Raw genomic sequence first — 22,711 nt, forward strand, 5'->3', positions numbered from 1 at the left:
TGAACGTGGACTCCACACTAAGGTTCAGATTGCTAAATGATTGTTAGTAAAGTTATAATTGAAGTGATTATATTTCAATATGAATTTGGGGAAAATACATTTTAGTTTTTATTTATTTTATTTTTATTTTTTTTACAGCTTTTAGACTTCTTGGATCAGCATCCCTTTTCATTTACTCCTCTAATTCAGAGATCACTGGAATTTTCTGTAAGCTATGTTTTTACAGAAGTTGGTGAAGGCGTTACATTTGAACGATTCATTGTCCAATGTATGAATCTTATTAAGATGATTGTCAAAAATTATGCTTATAAGCCATCCAAAAATTTTGAAGGTAATTGCTTTACTGACAGTTTAAAAGAATTATTTTAATCTTAAGTGTGATATAATTGCTATATTTATATAATTAAAAAATTTTTATTTTAGTGTGAAAAATAAATTGTTGCTAGGACATGAAATAGAGGTGAGGATTATAGATTTTAATATGTTTATACCAGCTTTTAAAAACAATGTAGTACATTTAATAAGCCATTTTTTGTAGCACAAGTTGGTTGAAGCTTAGGGACTTTTAAGAATTAGGTACTATAGTCATCACTGCTGCTCATATTGCTGGGTGTATTCATTTGAACAAATAAGAGCTTTCTCTGACTTTATATAAAGGGTGGTTGTTTCTAGACATGTTAAATTGTTGTATTATTTGAAATTCATTCATATGTGTGTGTACCAAAGTGAATGAAGAAGTCTTGTTGGTAGGGGGAGAGAGAAACACACGCACACCCCCCATATCCTCTATATATGAGGAAGTCATTTCAATGTGGCGTGATAGTATTGCATGGTAATATACAAGCTGTAATGGTAAGACAGAAGCAGGATTGATGTGGGTATGTTGTAAGGAAAGAGTATCTTTGAGATTTGTTTATAATAAAAATGAAAATTTATGCACAAGTATAACTTTTTCCCTGAGTGTATTTTTTGTTTATTTAAATAACATAATCCAGTGTGGCTACAATGTTTGGCTATACAATTAACTTGGAAATTTCATTTTTCCAGATAGCAGCCCTGAAACTCTTGAAGCCCATAAGATTAAGATGGCATTCTTCACATATCCTACTTTGACAGAGATATGTAGAAGATTAGTCTCTCATTATTTTCTGTTAACTGAAGAAGAACTGACAATGTGGGAAGAAGACCCAGAAGGCTTTAGTAAGAATTAATTTCTTAGTGTTAGCATGACTTTTCTCCCCTTTCTATAAATATCTGTTTGAGTGATAGGTATAATATTGTATTTTCATATAGCACTTTTGATCTGGAAATCTTGGTTTTTTAAAATTAACTTACTCTTTCTTTGTTATCCTTTAGAACAAATTGAGAAGCAGAAAATGAATGACTTACACAAATATGATGTAGAATTTTGTCCAGGAAAAGACGTTTTTAGTTTTTAGATTCCTTTACAAATATGTAGTTTCAAACAAAAATATAAAATTAACTCTCTCTTATCAGGTCAGTTTCTGTTTTGTGATTAATTCCATATTTTTTATTTGTAGAAATTCTTGCAAAGAAATTTGGAGGTTTTTGAATAGTTTTTTTTTTTTGGACAGGACTTTTTTGTATCTGTTTGAATTTTAGTACTGGATAGATAAGTGGAATAAGTCTACTGGGACCCTTGCTGTAGAAAATCAAGGAATCATGTGTCTAATAAAGCACTTGTGTGTGAATTACTTATGCTATGGTGGGACATAGGCTAGATTTTAGCCTCCCTTTTCTCTTTGGTTGGATGCCCTTGCGTAGTTACACATGTTTCCTAATATTTTAAGAGTGCCCAAAATTTTTTGTAATACTTATTTTCGCCATCCTTTTGGTTTTTAAAAATAATTTTAATACAGGATTGTACTGTACAACATGTCTTTTCTTGTTTTTTTATTTTTTTTGCTTTTTTCTGAAACATCTTGTTTGGATTTGCTTTCTTTATATAGTACATACAATATTGTAACATGAAGCATTGAGTCCCTAAATTTTTAAGAACCCTGAAGTATTTTACTTTAAATTTAAATATAAATACAAGAAATTTATGGAGAATGTGAGTAATCATTGTACCTAGTGAAACATGATTACTGTATTGAAATGAAATGATTCTCAGAATTGTAGTGGTATTGGATCAGGTGATAGCAGATGCCCTGGAAATGACAAGTACTTTGAGCTTTCTTCCATAAAGCATTGTTGTCGAAAATGAGAATGCTTATGGATATAGTAAGCACTTAATAGACGACTGTGAGATACACAGCTGTGATCTGTAGCATATAGTAACAAAACCTGTGTAAGGCCTGTGTTCCCAAGGATTTGCTCTTAATGCTATGTTTAGAACAGTTCACAGAAATATTATACTGATGTTATTCAGATCTTTGTTTTCCAAACCAAGATGTTGAAAATGTCATTATTACATATTTTTAATTGCAGCAGTGGAAGAAACAGGAGGAGATTCTTGGAAATATAGTTTGAGGGTAAGTATTAATTGCAAGAAAAATTGATGGGGGAAAGCTTAATCCTTCTAAAGCTCTTAGTAGAGAATGACACTGTATTAAAGATTCCAAACACTTGCTGGGCATGGTGGCTCACACTTTAATCCTAGCAGTTTGGGAAGCCAAGGTGGGAGGATTGCTTGAGCCCCGAAGTTCAAGACCAGCCTGGTAAACATAGTGAGACCCTGTCTCTGCGAAAAGTAAAAAAAGAAAAAAAAAAAAAATTAGACCAGAGTGGTGGCGCACACCTCTAGTCCCAACTATTCAGGAGTCTGAGGCAGGAGGATTGTTTGAGCCCAGGAGGTTGAGGCTGCGGTGTGCCATGATCATGCCACTGCATTCCAGCCTGGATTACAGGGCAAAACCCTGTCTCTTTTAAAAAAAAAGAAATTAAAGATTCCCAACATTAAGTCAGACAGATGAGAAACTGTTTATAAGAAACTAAGAACTATATTAATATTAAATTATGACGCTTAATCTGAATTTTTTTCTTTTTGTTAACTTGGAGTTTGAAAATGAATTTTTTCTTCATCTTTCCCATTGCTTGGGAAATAACTGTCATTGCACAAACAGAAAGTGTTTGTCAAAGTAAAAGCTGCCACTCTTAAGCTACAATTTTTTCCTTCTATGTATTTCATTAGTTTCTTTTGGTATGTTGTTTCTCTTACCACTTAGTGTGATTCTCAGAGACCAACCCATTGCTTTCAGTTAGAGGATACTTTTACAGCACATTTATTAATATGACAAATGTTTTACCATTACAGATGTGATGTTTGAGCTGTTCTTTTTAAGATTTGTGCTTACATAATTTACAGAATTTGCTATTTGTTTTCTAAAAATATTATCTTTAATGTTTTTAGACTCGTAAACTTACAGTTTGTTAACCAGAGAGATTACTGGTGATTTTAAAACTTTAAACAATTTCATTCCTTTAATTTTTAAAAGTTTCTCTTACGGAGAAGTTTAAACATACTAAAAAATAGAATAATATAATGAGCCCTTCATGATAACCTAGTTTATTAGTTATCAACTCATGGCTACTTTAGCTTCCTTTAAACATCTTCCAATGTTGATGGTTTTGAAGTAGATATCTGAGATGACACATCCTCTGACCCTATTTTGGTGTGTATGTCTATAATGTTCCTTTTGAAACACCACACTAAACCTTCAAAATTTAATTAAAAAATGTAAATATTGTGAACCATCTAGTGATTCCTTTTTTTTAATTTAAATAAAATAATTGTTAAAAAATTTTTTTGTAGGTACATAGTAGGTGTACATATATATGGGGTACATGAGATGTTTTGATACCAGCATGCAATGTGAAGTGATTCAGTACTTTTTAGAACCAAATGAATCTTTGTTTTTAAATGTAGCTAACACTAATTTCTGTTACTGCTTGTGTTAAGAGAAATACTACTTTATTTGGCAAATTGGAGTTCCTGTTTTTGCTTATTATATCATTGCTAAGAAAATACGTAATAGCTGCTTGGGAGGCTGAAGCAGGGGAATCGCTTGAACTCAGGAGGTGTAGGTTGCAGTGAGCTGAGATCGTGCCGCTGCACTCCAGCCTGGTGACAGAGTGAAACTCTGTCTCCAAAAAAAAAAAAAAAAATTCTTGGATAGTCAGCCATTTATAGTACTGAACTATAAACGAGTGGCTACAGAATGCTTTTTAAATTTAAGATATGATTAATTTAAAATGTACACTTTGCTTGCCATAGTTTTAAGTTTTTGAATGCGTAATGACAAATAATTGAAATAAGGAAATCAAGTTTCTCTTATTAATTATAATTTGATTTTGTTTTCCTTTGTGTTGGTTACAAAAGATGGTAATCTTACTTTTTTTTTTAACAAATCAAAAGTTGGAAACATTTTCAGAGTTTTAGGATTTTAAGATTATTTGCTTTATTATAGAATTAGTCAATATAGTATGCAACTGTTTTGATGGGAAATTTGTCTTTTTCCCTCTCCAGCCATGCACTGAAGTATTATTTATAGATATATTCCATGAATATAATCAGACTCTTACTCCTGTACTTCTAGAAATGATGCAAACACTTCAAGGTAAGGCATATTTTGTGAGTAACTTTGAGTTAATCTATTTAACATTTAGTTAAGAAATAGTCTGAGTGCCTACAATGCATACGGTACTGTTTCCTGTGTCATATAATGAATATGAATTTGAGAAAAACAATTTTGAAACTTACTATCTTCCAAGGGGTGGCATTTGAAATAGACCTTGAATTATAGTTTGGAAGATGATAAATTTTCCTGTAATAAATGCAGTAGAAGCAAAAGCAAAACAGTAGTCGTATTGCTTGCAGAAAGTCTATCTGGAGCATGTTGTTGAGAAATAGTGAGAAAAGGTTAAAATAGTAAGTGTTAGCCTCTCAGAATGGTAGCAATGGGAATGGAAAGAATTGATGATGGATTTGAGAGAAAATATTGATGTAAATTTTTGACACTTGATCATTACACTTTATACACAAGTAATGAATTATCTGCCTATTAACTAACATCGATTTATGATTTCTGTCTTTTCTGCTAGACTGTTGAGTCCTAGGGGCATTGATCACGTCTGTTTTGTTTATACTTTATTCCCAGTGCTGGGCATATTCAGTAACTATTGTTACTTGATTGACTTTTGGCAACTGATTGAATGCGCTAGGGAAGGAAAAGTGATCAAAGATGATCCTAAACTTTTGAGCCTTCATGACAAGAAAACAGTTACCTCATTAGAAGTGGTAGGAGATAGAGATGTACTTTTGAAGTGCATGTATATAAGGAACCTTGGGAAAACAAAAGAGGATCTTAAGGACAGAACCTGAGATTTTCACCTATAGGGATGTGAGGAAGTAAAAGCCTTGTAAAAATGCCAGGTGTGGTGGTGTATCTTAGAGAAGAGCATGTTGTCAGAAGTGAGTGTTGGCCAGGCATGGTGATTCACGCCTGTAATTCCAGCACTTTGGGAGGCTGAGGTGGGCAGATCACTTGAGCCCAGGAGTTCCAGACCAGCCTGGACAACGTGGCAAATACCTGTCTTTACAAAATTAGGAAAATTAGCTGGGCCTGGTGGTGAGTACCTGTAGTCCCAGCTATTCAGGAGGCTGAGGTGAGAGGATCATTTGAGCCCAGGAGGCTGAGGCTGCAGTGAGCTGAGATCACTCCACTGTACTCCAGCCTGGGTGACAAAGCAAGACCTTGTCTCCAAAAAAAAAATAATTTTGTGGTATATAGCACATTAGCATTTTGTAGTGTATATTTTCTAGAATGTTGTTTGTCATAACATTTGGTTTTTAATCCTGTGTTCTCTAATGATAATCATAAAACTTAGACTTTCCCTTTGTACCTGTGTCCATGTTTGATACCATGAAATGTGCTGTACTTAATTGAATTGGGAAACTAACAAATTGTGTTTAAATATAAATTTTTAAAAATCCAGTTTTATTTGCTTCTACTGATACCTATTTTTTTTTAAGGACCCACAAATGTGGAAGATATGAATGCACTGTTAATCAAAGATGCTGGTATGTTAAACTTAAGTGATTTAGAAGCATTTATTTATTCAGTAGATGGAGAGTCTGTTTTGTGGTAGATTTTATGCTGATGGTGTTGAGATATAAGAGTAACTGAAATATGGGAACAATCTGATTGGGGAGATAACCAAGTAAAAAGATAATGCATTATAATAATGCTATACAGGATAGTTAATGCTAAAGTAGGTGATGATCACCAGGTAGTTTGGTGTGTCTAAGGAAAGACTCCCAAAGAAGTGTAATGGGAGAACACAAGGATAAATAGGAGTTACATGTGCACGGAGGTGGTGGTGGAAAGAGGGTGGTGCATTCCAGGGAGATGGAGCAAAAGATACAAAGAGTTGAGGGAAAGAGGAGGAAGCACAGTTAGAATTTGAATTGTGACTATTTTGGTTTAACTGAAGCATTGGGGTTAAGGGTTGAGTTGAGACTGGAAAGAGTTAAGTAGGGACCAGGTCATAAAATATTACATCCATTTTAGAAGCAGCCATTATTTTATCATTTTTATAGTTGGACTTAAATATTTTAGAATGAATTGAATTTTCTGTTTGAAAGTAGTAAGGAATATTTAGGAAAAACATGAAGTAAAATAATGTTTCTAAAATGTCTACTTAAATAATTACCCTAATTAACATATTGTATGTTTCCCTTAATTAACGTATGTTTCATACACTCATTTGCAGATCTGATATCTGAAACCTTTAATTTTTTTCTTAAATTTTCTTCTCAGTGTATAATGCTGTTGGATTAGCTGCTTATGAGCTCTTTGACAGTGTTGATTTTGATCAGTGGTTTAAAAACCAGCTTCTTCCAGAATTACAAGTCATTCACAATAGGCAAGTATAAAATTTTGTATTAATTATCCACTTACTTTTCCTTATTTATTCTATTAATGAAGACAGGAAGGTATTAAAATGGCTTACAATTTAAAAAATGCAATCGTATGAGTTAAGTAATGTCTTATGTGGAAAGGAATAAGAATTTTGACATCTAGGAAGTATTTGACATATCAGGTAGTTTGTGAGAGAAAAGGAAGACTTTATGCAAAGATGAGGGAGGATGGAGGTCTCTGAATTCAAGAAACTATGCCTAAGAAAAAGACAATTGGAAACTTAGCAAGAGGTATGCCTAGTGTCAGAAGTAGCCTAATCAAAGTAACATCTGTGAAAGGTGAGTGTCTTGGGATCACATAATGCATACTGCAAGTCTCTGGGAAGACAGTAGAGTAGAATGTAGAGACATCATGGCAAAAGTATTCAAGTACACTTTAAGTTCTAGTTGAGGTACCTAATTAAATAGTACAGATTCATATTACATTTAGTACTATGAATGACGAAATAAATGAATTTAGTACATTTAATAGCACATTTGCCCAATGCTTTTTTTTTTGAAACAGAGTCTCATTCTGTTGCCCAGCCTAGAGTGCAGTGGTGCAGTCTCAGCTTACTGCAACCTCTACCTCCCTGGTCCACGAGATTCTTATGCCTCAGTCTCCTGAGTAGCGGAGATTACAGGTGCATGCCACCACACCTGGCCAGCCCAATTCTTAGGTTTTAGATACATTTAAGCACTTGCCTACTTACTTAAATTTTAGGTGTAGAATACATAAAATGAAAGGAAAAACCTCGTTCATAGTTTATAAAATTATTTCTTAGTTTAAAATTGCATAATTTAAAAAAATTCTAAGGGGCATTTTTCTTAGTTTGAAGGTACACTTCTACTGATTCACTTCAGTATACCTGCGGCCTATCAGAATACCTAGAATGTAGTCATAGACAGACAGTTAATATTTGTAAACTAACGAACGTACAAAAGGTCACATTTAGAGCCACAGAATTTGTAGAGTTGGAGATACTCCAATTCTTGCCAGTAAGTAGCTGTTTATCTCTTCAGTTATTCAATCATTTATTCAGTTAACATATATTTTTAACACTTGGAATTTGCCATGTCCCATAGGCAGTGTTGAATAAAATAGACTCTGACTTAGTCTCAGGGAGCTAGTGAGCCTCTGATGGAGAGAGAACTTTTGGCGAGACAAATGCGCAGTTTAGTTGTCCTTGAACCCTAGAGGCTATTTAGTATAAGATCTTCACTGTCCAGTACAGAAGCTCCCTACGTGTGGCTATTGAACACTTGAAATGTGCTTAGTACAACTGAGGAAACAGCTTTCCAATTTTAATTAATTTAAATTTAAAGATTAAAGCCATGTAAAATATTTATTGATTACATGTTGAAATGATAATATTTTGGATATATTGGGATATGTAAAAATATTAATAAAGTTTTATTCATTTTTTTCCTCTTATAATGTGGATACTAAAAAATTAAGATAACATACATGGCCTGCATTGTATTTCTAATGGACAAAGCTGATGTAGACCAGTGTTTCTCAAACTTTAATGTACATAGGAGTCACCTGTTAATCTTGTTAAAGTTTAGGTTTTGACTTAGTTGGTCTGGGACAGATCAGGCAATGCACACATTGAATAGCAAAGTGATCTATAATTTTACCTCTGTTTGGATGTGTCTGTGACTTTGGAATTTTACCTTTCTGAGTTTCATTCTGTTTATCTGGAACAGAGAGTCTAATATGGTCTTACTCCCAAAATCGATGATTCTTTGGTGCTTTTACTTCACTCTACACAAGTTGTTACTTCTGCCTGTGTCACTTGGTTCAAACAGTTTCTGTCCCTTGAAATGACATTTTTTTACCCTTCAGCTCCAATACTGTTTATCTCAAAGACCTGCCCAGATTCCGTCTGTCTCTGCCCATTTCTTCTCTTCCTTTTCTAAAGTCCTAGTACACTACTTTGTGTTTTTTAATTCCTTTAGGTATGTTACAAACTTCTTGGGGTCGGGAATACTTACATACATATTTTTGTGACTTTTATTTATTTATGTATTTAGTTTTTGAGATGGGATCTCACTTTGTCACCCAGGCTAGAGTGCAGTGGCATAATGTTCACCCACTGCAATCTCTACTTCCCGGGCTCAAGTGATCCTCCCACCTCTGCCTCCTGAGCAGCTGGGACCATGGCGTGTGCCACCATGCCCAGCTGTTTTTTTGTAGTTTTGGTAGAGACAGGGTTTTATCATATTGGCCAGGCTGGTCTCAAACTCCTGCCTGAGCTCAAGCGATCTTCCCGCCTCAGCCTCCCAAAAGCTGGGATTACAGGTGTAAGCCACTGCGCCCGGCCCAGTTTTTGCAACTTTAATGAGCATTTTTTTCCCTATATGTTTGATCATCTTTTAGAATTGTGGTTTTTTTGGGGGGGGGGGAAGTGTTTCATTTATACCCAGAAATATTTATCATCTTGCCACTAAAATTTACATAATAAGGTACTTCATGAGTGAAATTCTTGGACACAAATGTTTTGAACTGCATGATTTTTCTCCTTACCTGAGCTTTCATTTCTTTTAGCAAAGATGATGAGAGAAAGAAGTGTATATGCATGCTACTGCAAATGTTTTGCAAATGTTAATATATGTTATTTTGGTAATCTGAGTCACATTCTGTTACTGTGTACCTCTTACAAAATTAGCTTAGTTGAAACCACAAAATTTATATGAATGTTTTATATAAGCCTAGAAGTTTCTTACATTGTTCTGAAAATAATCTTCATAGTATTAACAGAATTGGAGTAGAAAATTAAATACAGGAGCTTCTTTATTATTATTTTTGGGAAGCTTTCCAGTTTTAGAGTTTGGGGCATTGCCACTATTTTTGGTTACTTGAGCTAAAAACAAATGGATTTGGTTTTTATGAAACATATCTACATTGCAATTCTTTAAGATAAAAGAATCAGGATTGCAACATACATGCCTAGGAAAAAATTTTTAAGTACTAAAAATTTTAATAATATTAATTTATTTAGATCAGGACTTCATTGTTAATATTTTGTACTGTGGTACATTTAGAAGTAGCCTTTAAGCTTTATTTTTTTTGACAGAGCCTTGATCTGTCGCCTAGGCTGGAGTGCAGTGGCAGAATCTTGGCTTATTGCCAACCTCTGTCTCCTGGGTTTCAAGGGATTCTTGTACCTCAGCCTCCCAAGAAGCTGGGACCACAGGAGCATGCCACCATGCCCTGCTAATTTTTGTATTTTTAGTAGAAATGGGGTTTCACCATGTTGCCCAGACTGGTCTTCAGCTCCTGGCCTCAAGTGATTTGTCCTCCTGGGTGGCATACCAAAGTGCTGGGATTATAAGCGTGAGCCAGCACACCCGCTTTTAAGCTTTTATGTTAAAAATGCAGATTGCATTCTTACTACATTTTAGATTTAAATGATAAATTATACTAAATGAAATAGACCTCTTAAAATATTTAACATTTTAATTTGATGATTTTTTCCTGTTTAGGTATAAGCCATTGCGGCGCAGGGTGATTTGGCTCATCGGTCAGTGGATTTCTGTGAAATTCAAGTCTGACTTAAGACCCATGCTTTATGAAGCAATCTGTAACTTGCTTCAAGATCAAGATTTAGTGGTATGTTTCTTAAGTGCCTTAAAAGAGTTAGTTTTTAAAGTTTCACCTGTGCAAATCATCAAGTTCACAACGGTTTATGTCTTTCTTTATAATGTTTACTGGACTAGCTATTCGTTGGTGAGCAGTTTGATTTGAGGGTAGAAAATCCTTTGATTATTGTTTGCCCTTCCCATTACTAGTCATTGAAAAAAAAATTAAGCTCTACTGTTATAATTTATAATTTTTTCTTTTTTTTTTGAGATGGAGTCTGGCTCTGTCGCCCAGGCTGGAGTGCAGTGGCCGGATCTCAGCTCACTGCAAGCTCCGCCTCCCGGGTTTATGCCATTCTCCTGCCTCAGCCTCCCAAGTAGCTGGGACTACAGGCGCCCGCCTCATCGCCCGGCTAGTTTTTTGTATTTTTTAGTAGAGACGGGGTTTCACCGTATTAGCCAGGATGGTCTCGATCTCCCGACCTCATGATCTGCCCATCTCGGCCTCCCAAAGTGCTGGGATTACAGGCTTGAGCCACCGCGCCCGGCCCCCTATAATTTATAATTTCTTAGTAAGAAAAAAAAAAGGCAGTTAAAAAAATCCCTTTATAGCTTATATATTCTTTTTAAAATTCAGGATGGATGTTGGCATTGAAATAGCATCATAATTTATTTTATCTTTACTTGATTCTTTGTCCCTCATTTGTGAGAATTTTTTTAAAGCCTTTGGAATTATTGGGCTCTTTTAAGGGATTTTTCTTTCTTTATGGTATTCATATATTATTGTTGATTTTGTGTTACTGAAAACTTTATAGTAAGCTCTTTGTTGCTTTTTTTCCCCTTCAAAGCAGTAGGCTTGCTGCTTTATTATAAAATTACTGAAATAGTAGTAGTAATTTTACAGGCCTATGATTTTAAGAAGTTTAAATTGTAAAGAATAGTTTTCTTTCTTTTTTCCTACTGGTGCTTTACTATATGCCTGGGTGACTATATTAGTGACTTAATATATGTGTTCATTGTCTTTTCCTGATTTTCAATTTGTTTTAGGTAAAATTAAGTGATTTTTTTTTCTCCCCTGAGTTGTGCTAAGATCTTTTTAAATCATTTCTTAGTCTCCCTCCCTTTACCCTGCCGAATCTTATTTTTAGTTTGAACCCACCTAGTTTTTGCCTTTCAGCACAGGCTTGGACTATACTTCTTTTTTTTTTTTTTTTTTAACATATGCTGACATAAAGAAAACTATATGTAGTGTTCACTAAAGGAAAACATAAATAGGTGAATTTGTTACAGAAACACAATACATTCCAAAGGCAAATAGAACTGATCTTTGGATTTTCTACCTAAGTATTATCTGCTTTGTGTAAATGATTTGAGAATTTAAGTACCATTCTGTAATTATTAAATACTAATTAAGTACGGGAAGTTACAAGAGAGCCTTGTGGTGGTTTACTGGGTTTACATTCTTAGAAATGTATTAGTATAACTTAGCTGCTTCTAAAATTTCTATTTGCTAAAATTAATTTTCTTTTGTAATAGCTTTAGAATAAACCATAAGATTTAAATTTTTGCTTTCCTAGTTGGAAATATTATTTGCTCTTCTGTCAGAGAGAAGATATTAAATGATTTATAGATGTGTTACAAAAGGGTTACATTTCAATTAGTTTTCTTTGGGAAATAGAGAAATTGCTGGGAGTTTTTCTTTTTTCTTTGTTTTGTTTTGTTTTGTTTTAGGAGACTGAGTCTCTCTCTGTTGCCTAGGTTGCAGTGCAGTGGTATGATCACGGCTCATTATAGCCTCAATGTCCTGGACTCAGCTGATCCTCCCACCTCACCTCCCAGGTATCTGGGACTATATGTGCAACAACGCCTGGCTGATTTTTCTATTTTTTGTAGATATGGTGTTTCGCCACATTGCCCAGGCTGGTCTTGAACACCTGGACTGAAACAATCCACCCACCTCAGCCTCCCAAAGTGTTAGGATTATAGGCGTGAGCCACTGCACTGGGCCCAGAAATTGCTTGGGTCTTAGACTTGTTTTATAATGAGTCTATTAAAAAAGGAAAGAGAAAAATGAATTATTTCAGCCAGCGCCTTAAAAACAGAGCATTAATTCTACCAGATACCAACAAGTGTAACTGGAGAGAAAGGGATTCATGGCCAGATAAGTTTGGAAAACTTTGAGATAAATATTCAAATGGGCCTCTTAGTAACACAACTGGTCAAAGCCTTTAAAAATGCACATTTGCGGTGTGCGTAGTGGCTCACGCCTGTAATCCCAGGACTTTGGGAGGCCGAGGCGGGCCAATCACGAGGTCAGGAGTTCAAGACCAGCCTGGCCAGCATGGTGAAACCCTGTCTCTGCTAAAAATACAAAAATTAGCTGGACCTGGTGGCACGCGCCTGTAGTCCCAGTTACTTGGGAGGCTGAGGCAGGAGAATCGCTTGAATCTGGGAGACAAAGGTCGCAGTGAGCTGAGATCGCCCCACTACACTCCAGCCTGAGTGACAGAGAAAGACTGCGTCTCAAAAAAAAAAAAAAAAAAGTACCTTTGCATTCTGACTAGCCCACATGACTAATACATTAGTATTCACAGAATATACTTTGAGGAAATGTTGCTTTAGATTCAGCCTTTGCCCTTTATATCTTCTGGTGGCTACATCTCATGTTTACATGTTTTGCATTTGCTTTATACTGTCACTATTATTTTGCAAGGAATTGTTAAGAAGATTGTTTAGTAAGGCACCAAGTTAATGTTGTAAACCTTGGCCTTTTTTTAAAGTACATTTAAAGAATGTATAAATCATACTGCTTTAATTTTCAGCCTTTGAGAAATGCTAGCTAATATAATGTGGGGAGATACCTTATACATGCATACATATACACAATAGTGTACAACCATATAGAGATATGTATGTATATATATATGCAAACACACATTTATATGTATAAATGTATACACAAACATTGTGTATGTGTATACATATGTGTCACACGATTAAGTCAAATTGCTACACTGAGGAAAAGTTATAAACGAAAAAATATGTCACTCTATTTGCATTATATTTTCCTAGATCAGACAGTAATTTTATATTGTCACACAGCTATCAGAGGTAAGAGACGTTCTCTGCCCAGTGGCCTCTGATGTTATAAAATTTGTGAAGTCCTATGCTAACTGGAAAAGTTGCTTCCTCCAGTTGCTGCACTGCTTCTGCTGTGTTACAAGTAGGTAGATCCTGATGAATCGAATTCCTCTCTGGTTTTCAGAATCTGCATTCTTTTTCCTAAGGGCTGCTGTTAAGGAGTCGGATACATTTGATGCTGATTAACTACTGTTGTCCATGTGCTATTCTTTTGTTATTAGAAGGAGACTGACAGAGTAGAAGTAGCTGTTAATTTTCTTTTCTTTTTTTGGCTGCTCCATGGAAAGAGCAGGGCTACCCCATAGGCAAGAATTTTGTCAATAAAAAATTCAGCAACTAACAGAAGAAGCACTTGGGTGCTCATCACTCAGTTACCCATATTTTCATTTGTAATATTTCCCACATATATTTCAAATATCTTTTTTAAGAAATAAAATATTACAAATGTAATCGAATTCCTCTGTCTCTTTCCGGTCTCTTTCTATTGTCTTTGTTAAGCAGAGGTTTTACATGTTAATAGATTTATTGATTGCTTTTTTTCTTTCTTGAGACAAGGTCTCACTCTGTTGCCCAAGCTAGACTGCAGTGGCGAGATCACGACTCAGTGCAGCCTCGACACCCCATGGCTCAAGCATTTGTCCCACGTCAGCCTCTCAAGTTGCTGGGACTATAGGAGTGTACCACCACGCCTGGCTAATGTTTTGATTTTTTGTAGAGACAAGGTCTCACTGTGTTGTCTAGGCTGGTCTAGAATTCTGGGCTCAAGTTATCTTCCCACCTTGGCCTCCCAATGTGTTGAGATTACAGGTGAGATTACAGGCATTAGCCGCTGGGCCTGGAAATAAATCCTTTTTCTTCACTCTTGGTTTTTTATTCTGCCTCAAATTTATTTTTGAGTGTGATGTAAGGAAGTTTCCATCTTTCTTTTTTAAAAAATAAGAATAGCAACACTACAGTAATTCCTTGAATAATACATAGTTTTCTTAGTGGTCCATAGGGCTGTCTCTGTCATATCCCATGTTTACATGTGGACCTGTTTCTGGAATTTGTTCCCTTTCATTGGCCTACTTGTGTAAGTCTATTTGAATATTGTTTTTTGTTGTTGTTTTTTTTCAAACAACAGCTTTTGTAGTAAGGCTTCACACCTGGTAGGAAATGCATTCTTGTAGCTTTCAATACCCACACATTTTTCATAGTTTATGAAAGATTAAATACTGTTTTCATTAGCCACGTTTTTTTGCATGTGATCCAGTGTTTGTACTTACTGTTAATTGACCACAGTTTTATACTTATTGTTAATAGACTATCTCTTTTGGAGCATATCAGTAGTTCCCAGTGCCATAATTTGAGAACTACTGACCTGGATTCTATACAATAGACCAAAACACCTTCTAAAAAAATATCTTTTACACTCTCCCTTCCTTTCCCCTTTATAACATATTAGTTAGTAGATGGAGTGCTTATGACAACCTTTAGGTTTTAGAACATTATTTCCACACTATAAACTAGCATTACTAAATTTTAGGTTAGAGGAACCTTCTTTTCCCAGGACTACAGATGATTCTTTAAACTGGGCTTCTTTAGGCTGTAGGGTTTCTGAATTAATTATATTTTTAAGTTTCAGAAATTCAAAAGAAGTTTTTAGGACATTTTGGCTGGTCACAGTGGCTCACGCCTGTAATCCCAACACTTTGGGAGGTCAAAGTGGGCGGATCACCTGAGCCTGGCCAACATGGAGAAACCCCATCTCCATTAAAGGTACAAAAATTAGCTGGGCATGATGGTAGGTGATTGTAGTCCCAGCTACTCAGGAGGCTGAGGCAGGAGAATTGCTTGAATCTGGCAGGGGGAGGTTGCAGTGAGCCGAGATCAAACCACCACACTCCAGCCTGAGCAACAGAGCAAGATTTCATCTCAAAAGGAAAAAAAAAAAAAAAATTTTTTTTTAGAAAGTTTTACTTTACCTTCAGTAAAATAAGCAGTAAATTACTAGAAAATCAGCATTAGGATAATCTTTCACTTTTGTGAAAGCCTATATAAGATATAAACTGTGGTATAATCAGAAAGCCTGTAGTTTGAGGGTGTGGTGTGGTTGCTTGTGAAGCAAAGAAATGGCCATCTTCATGGGCACGTTGACCACCAACCAGCACAGACATATGGTCATGTGCTGTTACATGACAGGGGTCTATTCCGAGAAATGCGTCCTTAGACGATTTCCTCGTTGTGGGGACATCACGAAGTGTGCTTTTACACAATCTGAGATAGTAGAGGCTATCTAGGCTGTGGGTACAAACCAGTGTAGCATGTTACTGTATTAAATACTTCAGGCAGTTGTAACATGATGGTAAGTATTGGTGTGTCTAAACAGAAAAGGTACAGTAAGAACATAGTATAAAAGATTAAAAAATGCTACACCTCTATAGGGCGCTTAACTTGAATAGAGCTTGCAGGCTTGGAAGTTGCTCTGGGCGAGGCAGTGAATGAGTGATTAGTGAATGTGAAAGCCTAGAAAATCACTGCATACCACTGTAGACTTCATAAACATTGTACAGTTAGGCTACACTAAATATATTGGAAAATATTCTTTCTTCATCAATAAACTAACCACATCTTACTCTAACTTTTGTTTGTTTGTTTTTTTGAGACGAGTCTCACTCTGTCGTCCCGGCTGGAGTGCAGAGGCGCGATCTCGGCTCACTGCAAGCTCTGCCTCCTGTAACTTCTTTACTTTAAAAATTTTTTAAAGGTCTTGACTCCTTTGTAATAGCACTTAGCTTAAAATACACATACATTGTATATCTGTGCAAAAATATTTTCTTTTGTTACATCCTCATTCTGTAAGCTTTTTTTATTTTACAATTTTTTCCACTTCTAATGATTTTTCTTAAAATCTAAATCAAAGACACAAACACATTAGCCTAGGCCTACGCAGGGCTAGGATCATCAATTTCATTGTCTTCCATGTCCATATCTTGTCCCACTAGAAGGTCTTCTGGGGCATTAACATACATGCAGCTGTCATATCCTGTGATAACAATACCTTCTTCTGAGCTGGATATGGTAGCTCATGCCTATAATCCAAGCACTTTGGAAGGCCAAGGCAGGCAAATTGCTTGAGCCCAGGAATTCAAGACCAGTTTGGGCAACATGGTGAAACCCTGTCTCTACAAAAAATACAAAAATTAGCCAGAGATGGTGGCATGTGCCTGTAGTCCCAGCTACTTGGGAGGCTGAGGTGGGAGGATTGCTTGAGCCTAAGAGGTCAAGGCTGCTGTGAGCCATGATCATGGTTTGATTTTGTTCTACCCATTGCTTGAGAGTTGCTGCCAAATGCACAGAAGTTTCTGGCTCTGTTTACCTTTGTAGCAGTATTTGGAAGTACTGTTGACTGCATTTTCTTCTCATTCATTTCCCTGTTTCTCTCATGCTTTGGGGGATCTTTCCAATGTTTCTTATGTCTTGACGGCGCTTGCTCTCCCAATTTGGAATTGCCTGTTATCTTTTCGTGAATTTTCTGAGGTTTCAGCTGGGGTAGGGTAGGCTCACAGTAGAAATGTGTTAGACTTTTCTACCAGTCTTCTAGCACACTCCCCAAGTCTTCATTCTGTAAATTCTTTGACTTTGTCCCCCCATTGCTTGAGTTGCTGCCAAATTCATTCCATTTCTTTGTGGTAAGCACCTCTTATTTCTTTTAAAGCTCAAGAAGACCTGACTTTTTTTCTTATGTTTGTTTGTCATCATTTAAAATGCTCTTAACTTTCCTTAAAAGTCTGTGTTTTTTTATTTTCCCTTGTGATCTGGCTTTCTGTTCTTGCAATCAAACTGGAATGCAGGCAGGTCTTCTTAATTCATTTCACCTTTTTCTCTGCACATAATACTACACTGACTGCCCTTCGTTAGGAAGGAAAACACATTGTTTTATTCAGGTGTCTTGTTTCATATACTTATTTGCATTAATGTTATGGCTCGGGGAGTGCATCTCTAGAATAAATGGTCCTTTTGTGGAGGAAAGTCGAGAGAATTAAGGGTTAGTGTGCTGGCAGTTTGATTTCCTTTCCTTTCCTTTTCCTTTTTTCCTTTTTCCTTTTTCCGAATTGGAGTCTTGCTCTGTTGCCCAGGCTGGAGTGCAGTGGCACAATCAGCTTACCGCAACCCTTGCCTCCCAGGTTCAAGCGATCCTTGTGCCTCAGCCTCCTGAGTAGCTGAGATTATAGGTGCATGCCACTATGCCCAGCTGATTTTTGTATTTTTGTTTTTTTTTTTTTTTTTTTTTTTCTTTTTTTTGAGACTGAGTCTGGCTCTGTCGCCCAGGCTGGAGTGCGGTGGCCGGATCTCAGCTCACTGCAAGCTCCGCCTCCCAGGTTCACGCCATTCTCCTGCCTCAGCCTCCCGAGTAGCTGGGACCACAGGCGCCCGCCACTTCGCCCGGCTAGTTTTTTGTATTTTTTAGTAGAGACGGGGTTTCACCGTGTTAGACAGGATGGTCTCGATCTCCTGACCTCGTGATCCGCCCGTCTCGGCCTCCCAAAGTGCTAGGATTACAGGCTTGAGCCACCGCGCCCGGCCGATTTTTGTATTTTTTTAGTGGAGATGGGGTTTCACCATGTCTACCAGTCTGGTCTCGAACTCCTCACCTCAAGTGATCCTCCCGCCTCGGCCTCCCAAAGTGCTGGGATTATAGGCGTGAGCCACCATGCCTAGCCTTGATTTCTTGTTTCTTTTTTGAGGGACTTTCATGTTTTGGTCTCTGTGAATTGTTAATATTGTGTATTCACTCAATACTAAATACCAAAGATGTTCACACATAGTCCATGTCCTCAAGAAGATTGTCCTGTGCTTAATGTTTTCAAGTTAGCCATTTTTATCAGTAATTGTTTAATATCTAGTCTCCTCCTCCCCACATTGTAAGATCTATATGGGCATGGCTTACTCAGCTTTTTCTACAGCACCTAACACAGTGCCTGATGATAGTTCCTCGTTAAATAGTTTCTGATGCAATACCTGACCTGTCTTTTCATGAGGTCATTTTGTGATAGATCAAGTGGCAGCAAATTTGTTAAATCTGTTAAAAATCTGGAAATGTTCACATTGCCTTTGGAGACAGTGAATAAAAGGAAAAAGCAGGTGAAAAAACAGCTGCACTGTAGGCTCTTGGAATCTGCGAATTTGGCAGTGTTTAACATTTGGTGAAGGTGCCTAATTGCATCTCAAGACCTCAGAAGCTCCTGTAAAATGTTTTAAATGATTACTTTCTGAAAAATGACTGGAAAGAAAAAAACAGTTGCTATTAACAAGTAAGGAAAGTGTAACATCTAAGAAAGTAATGGTTCTCAGCTGGGAAATAAAAGTTTTAGATATGTTATCTCACAGATTAACATACAGAATTTAGTCTTGTCGTGAGCTCATGTTACTTTATGTGGAAACTAGGAATATCTTAGCCCATGCCAATTTTAGCTGATTTAAGTCCAAGATAACACTTGAAAGAGAACGAGATTATGTTGTAATATGATTTGCCCGGGTAACATGCTGGTACACATGGAAAATTTGTGAGGTCGGGAGCATATTGTAAACCTTTCTATATTTGTGAACTGTGGGATTTAGAAAATCTCAGAATAAGCCGGGCGCAGTGGCTCATGCCTGTAATCCCAGCACTTTGGGAGGCCAAGATGGGCGGATCACAAGGTCAGGAGATCTAGACCATCCTGGCTAACATGGTGAAACCCCGTCTCTACTGAAAATACTGGCTCAAGCCTGTAATCCCAGCACTTTGGGAGGCCGAGACGGCCGGATCACGAGGTCAGGAGATCAAGACCATCCTGGCGAACACGGTGAAACCCCGTCTCTACTGAAAAATACAAAAAACTAGCCGGGCGAGGTGGCGGGCGCCTGTAGTCCCAGCTACTGGGGAGGCTGAGGCAGGAGAATGGCGTGAACCCAGGAGGCGGAGCTTGCAGTGAGCTGAGATGGCGCCACTGCACTCCAGCCTGGGTGACAGAGCGAGACTCCGTCTCAAAACAAAAACAAAAACAACAAACTAGCCGGGCATGGTGGCGGGCGCCTGTAGTCCCAGCTACTTCGGAGGCTGAGGCAGGAGAATGGTGTGAACCCAGGAGGCGGAGCTTGCAGTGAGCCGAGATCGCGCCACTGCACTCCAGCCTGGGCGACAGAGCGAGACTCCGTCTCAAAACAACAACAACAACAACAAACAACAACAACAACAACAGAAAATCTCAGAATATTTTGGGGATATTTCAAAGATTTACTGTAGTTGAGGTTACAGGTGGAAATTTGCTTGTGTTCTTTCTCCTCCCCGACTCCTTCCTTCCTTGTCTCCTTTTGCACCTTTCACTTACACATCCTCCAGTTTGCCCAACCCCACCCTGGTTTCCTGCTTCCTTCTTCCTCGATCCCATGCCCTCCACATACTTTACGACAAATTATTTTCCTTCCTGGAAGGACCCACTGGGTTAAAGGCTTGTTAAGTAAATTATGAGAAACTGAGAAGAATAGGAATAAATATTACTTTACCTTTTCTTTTTATTCCTTTCTTTGGATAAGGAGAGTATCCTTGTATTTCTGAATATTTACATGGTCTGTGTCTCTAATAATAAGAAGAGTACAGAAAGTGATTTGGAATAAAATTTTTTATTTGATATTAATGATGTTTAGTCATTCTAAAATCATTAAAAACTCATGATATACTTTCTTTTAGGTCCGTATTGAAACAGCTACAACTTTGAAGTTAAATATCCTTCTGAAAATGTAAAAATACTTGATTGCAAAGAACTTTAACACTTTTTAGTTATTTATTTTGTGAAATTAATTTATGTATCCTTGTTTTAGATACAGATTTATTTTGATAAAACTTATGTATTCTCAGTATTCCTTAACTGCGCTTCACCTGTTGATGATTTTGAATTTAGAACAGATCAGTTTCTACCGGTAAGAATATACATTTCTAGGTATTTTTTTAAAAAACCATTTCTGCTTATGTCTTTGAATACTATTTTATACATGAAATTATCTGTGTGTTACTAAAGTTGAATTTAAAAGTATGCTATATTGGATTATTTTAGAGGACATAATTTTTATTTGTAAACTGTTTTGGTAACTTTTATTGGTAACAGTTCACTTATATTCTGCTTACTTTTGTTCAGCAATTTTATCATCTATGTTGAAGTTGATTGCCAGACTTGTTTTTTTCAAAATGGAAAATCATTTAGTATCTTCATTTTATGTGTGTCTGTTAATTTTACTCCTTAGGTTATTTCTCTGTGTTATTTGCGTGTGTATATCTGTATCCTATCCTACACACTAGACTGTAAATTACTTGATGAGCAGAATACCAAGTTCTATTCATCTTTTTACTCTTTACTCAACCCCCAGGACCTAGCATGGTGTTTTCCCGTAACTGGTACTCAGTAAGCACTTGTTAAACATATCAGTAACATTGGGGTGTTAGTGTTTGTTCTTAAGAGGACTGGCTGAGAAGAAAGTTACGTGATAAAATGTACTACTTTTGGTGAGGGGGATAGATAGGGAAGCTTGTAAAGCAGTGATCTTGCTTTAATAAAGTAATCACTATAGACATTTTTGGATGAAAGAAATGTGTTGCAGAAGTGAGCCATATATCTGAAAGAACAAATTCTTGTTTTATGTAAGTGTGGTTTGTTAGTTTATAACGTAATTTTCATAATATAGGAGTTCACAACCAGACATAGGGTATTTGTTTTTGATTTCCCAATAAGAACTATTCTGCCATTTTTAGAATAACAAGTTATATCTATAAAACATATATCTTCATACAATATATGTTAAGGGCCTCATCAGATAGCTGGCATGTGAGTGCAATAATGTCTTTTTGCTGTAATGAGTAGCTCTTGCAAAACAAAACATTCTGTGATTGGCAGCGGGCATATATGGAAGAACAGTGACAAGGCACTATTAATAGTTTAGTTAACAGTATAAAATTTAAACAGACATAGCTTAGACAATATTCCTCTAAACATTATTTGGTTTGTGGATGAGTTAAATTCTGAAATGGACACATTCAGCAGCAAGGAAGAAAGAAAACACTTTGTAAAACAATATGTAAAATACTGGCAGCTTAAACAATTTCAGGTTGTTTAGGTAATGCCAAGCTTTTGGCTTTCTGTTTATTTGACTTACTGCTTTGATATTATGATTTCTTTCTTTCTTCTGTTCATATGAATGTCTTTCATTTCTGTTCTAAACCTTTTTTATTTTATTTCTTTTTGCCTGCAGTATTTGGAAACCATGTTCACACTACTTTTTCAGTTACTGCAACAAGTTACAGAATGTGACACAAAGATGCACGTTTTGCATGTCCTTTCTTGTGTGATCGAAAGAGTCAACATGCAGGTAATTATATTGTAAAACATGAAAATAAATGAGAGGTGGGTAGAATATATGTAGAATTCATTAATATCCTTGACTACATTGTTTAAGAGTTAAAACATTAATTGAAATGCTTCTAACTTATAGACTGTGGTTTCAGTTATGTATTATTCAAAATTGACATTTATATTCAATTTTTAAAAAAATACCTAAGAAAATTAAAATACGAAAAAAAATTGGATCGGCAGTGTAGAGGTGTTCATAAAGCAGAATTTTACATATTTTAGAAGATCCAGCCAGTGTAAAATTCCGTGTTTGAGGGCATAGCCTCAAGTGTCCATCAGCAAGAGTTCTGGGAAGTCTGTTATTTTTACCTTAAAAATTAAGTATTTTTTGTAGTCTGGTCTGCATTATATTTACATTTGGCTTAATGTAAAAATGAGGTGTAACGCTCTTAACGGTTTAGTTATTCAGCTTCCCCTGTCACTCTGAATCTTTGTGGAAATTGTTAATCCGGATAACCACACTATAATTATCCTTGTGACTTCCTATATTCTAGTTCACCATTGCATATCCTTGTTTGGAAAGCACTGAAGCAAATCTGTGATTTGCATTGTATTAGGAAAGATAATTGATTTGGATTTCACAGACTTAGAGTTTATTCTTTGATCTGCTGTTAGTGAATTGTGACACCATGAGCAGATT

General features: G+C 36.3%; 1 protein-coding gene across 3 annotated transcripts in view; it reads left to right on the forward strand.

Moving 5' to 3' along the window:
- The window catches only part of IPO11 (importin 11), a 238,648-nt gene that overhangs the window by 80,841 nt on the left and 135,096 nt on the right, over positions 1-22,711 (forward strand). For all 3 annotated transcript variants that reach the window (XM_025389459.1, XM_025389458.1, XM_025389457.1), the window contains exons 10-19: positions 139-331; positions 1,048-1,200; positions 2,452-2,495; positions 4,490-4,580; positions 5,996-6,043; positions 6,783-6,888; positions 10,412-10,538; positions 20,361-20,394; positions 20,550-20,590; positions 21,914-22,030. In XM_025389459.1, the coding sequence (XP_025245244.1) occupies positions 139-331; positions 1,048-1,200; positions 2,452-2,495; positions 4,490-4,580; positions 5,996-6,043; positions 6,783-6,888; positions 10,412-10,538; positions 20,361-20,394; positions 20,550-20,590; positions 21,914-22,030 (954 nt within the window). The remainder of the gene's footprint in view (positions 1-138; positions 332-1,047; positions 1,201-2,451; positions 2,496-4,489; positions 4,581-5,995; positions 6,044-6,782; positions 6,889-10,411; positions 10,539-20,360; positions 20,395-20,549; positions 20,591-21,913; positions 22,031-22,711) is intronic.

The sequence above is a fragment of the Theropithecus gelada genome, chromosome 6 (genome assembly GCF_003255815.1).
Source record: "Theropithecus gelada isolate Dixy chromosome 6, Tgel_1.0, whole genome shotgun sequence".
In the NCBI taxonomy this organism is placed as follows: domain Eukaryota; kingdom Metazoa; phylum Chordata; class Mammalia; order Primates; family Cercopithecidae; genus Theropithecus; species Theropithecus gelada.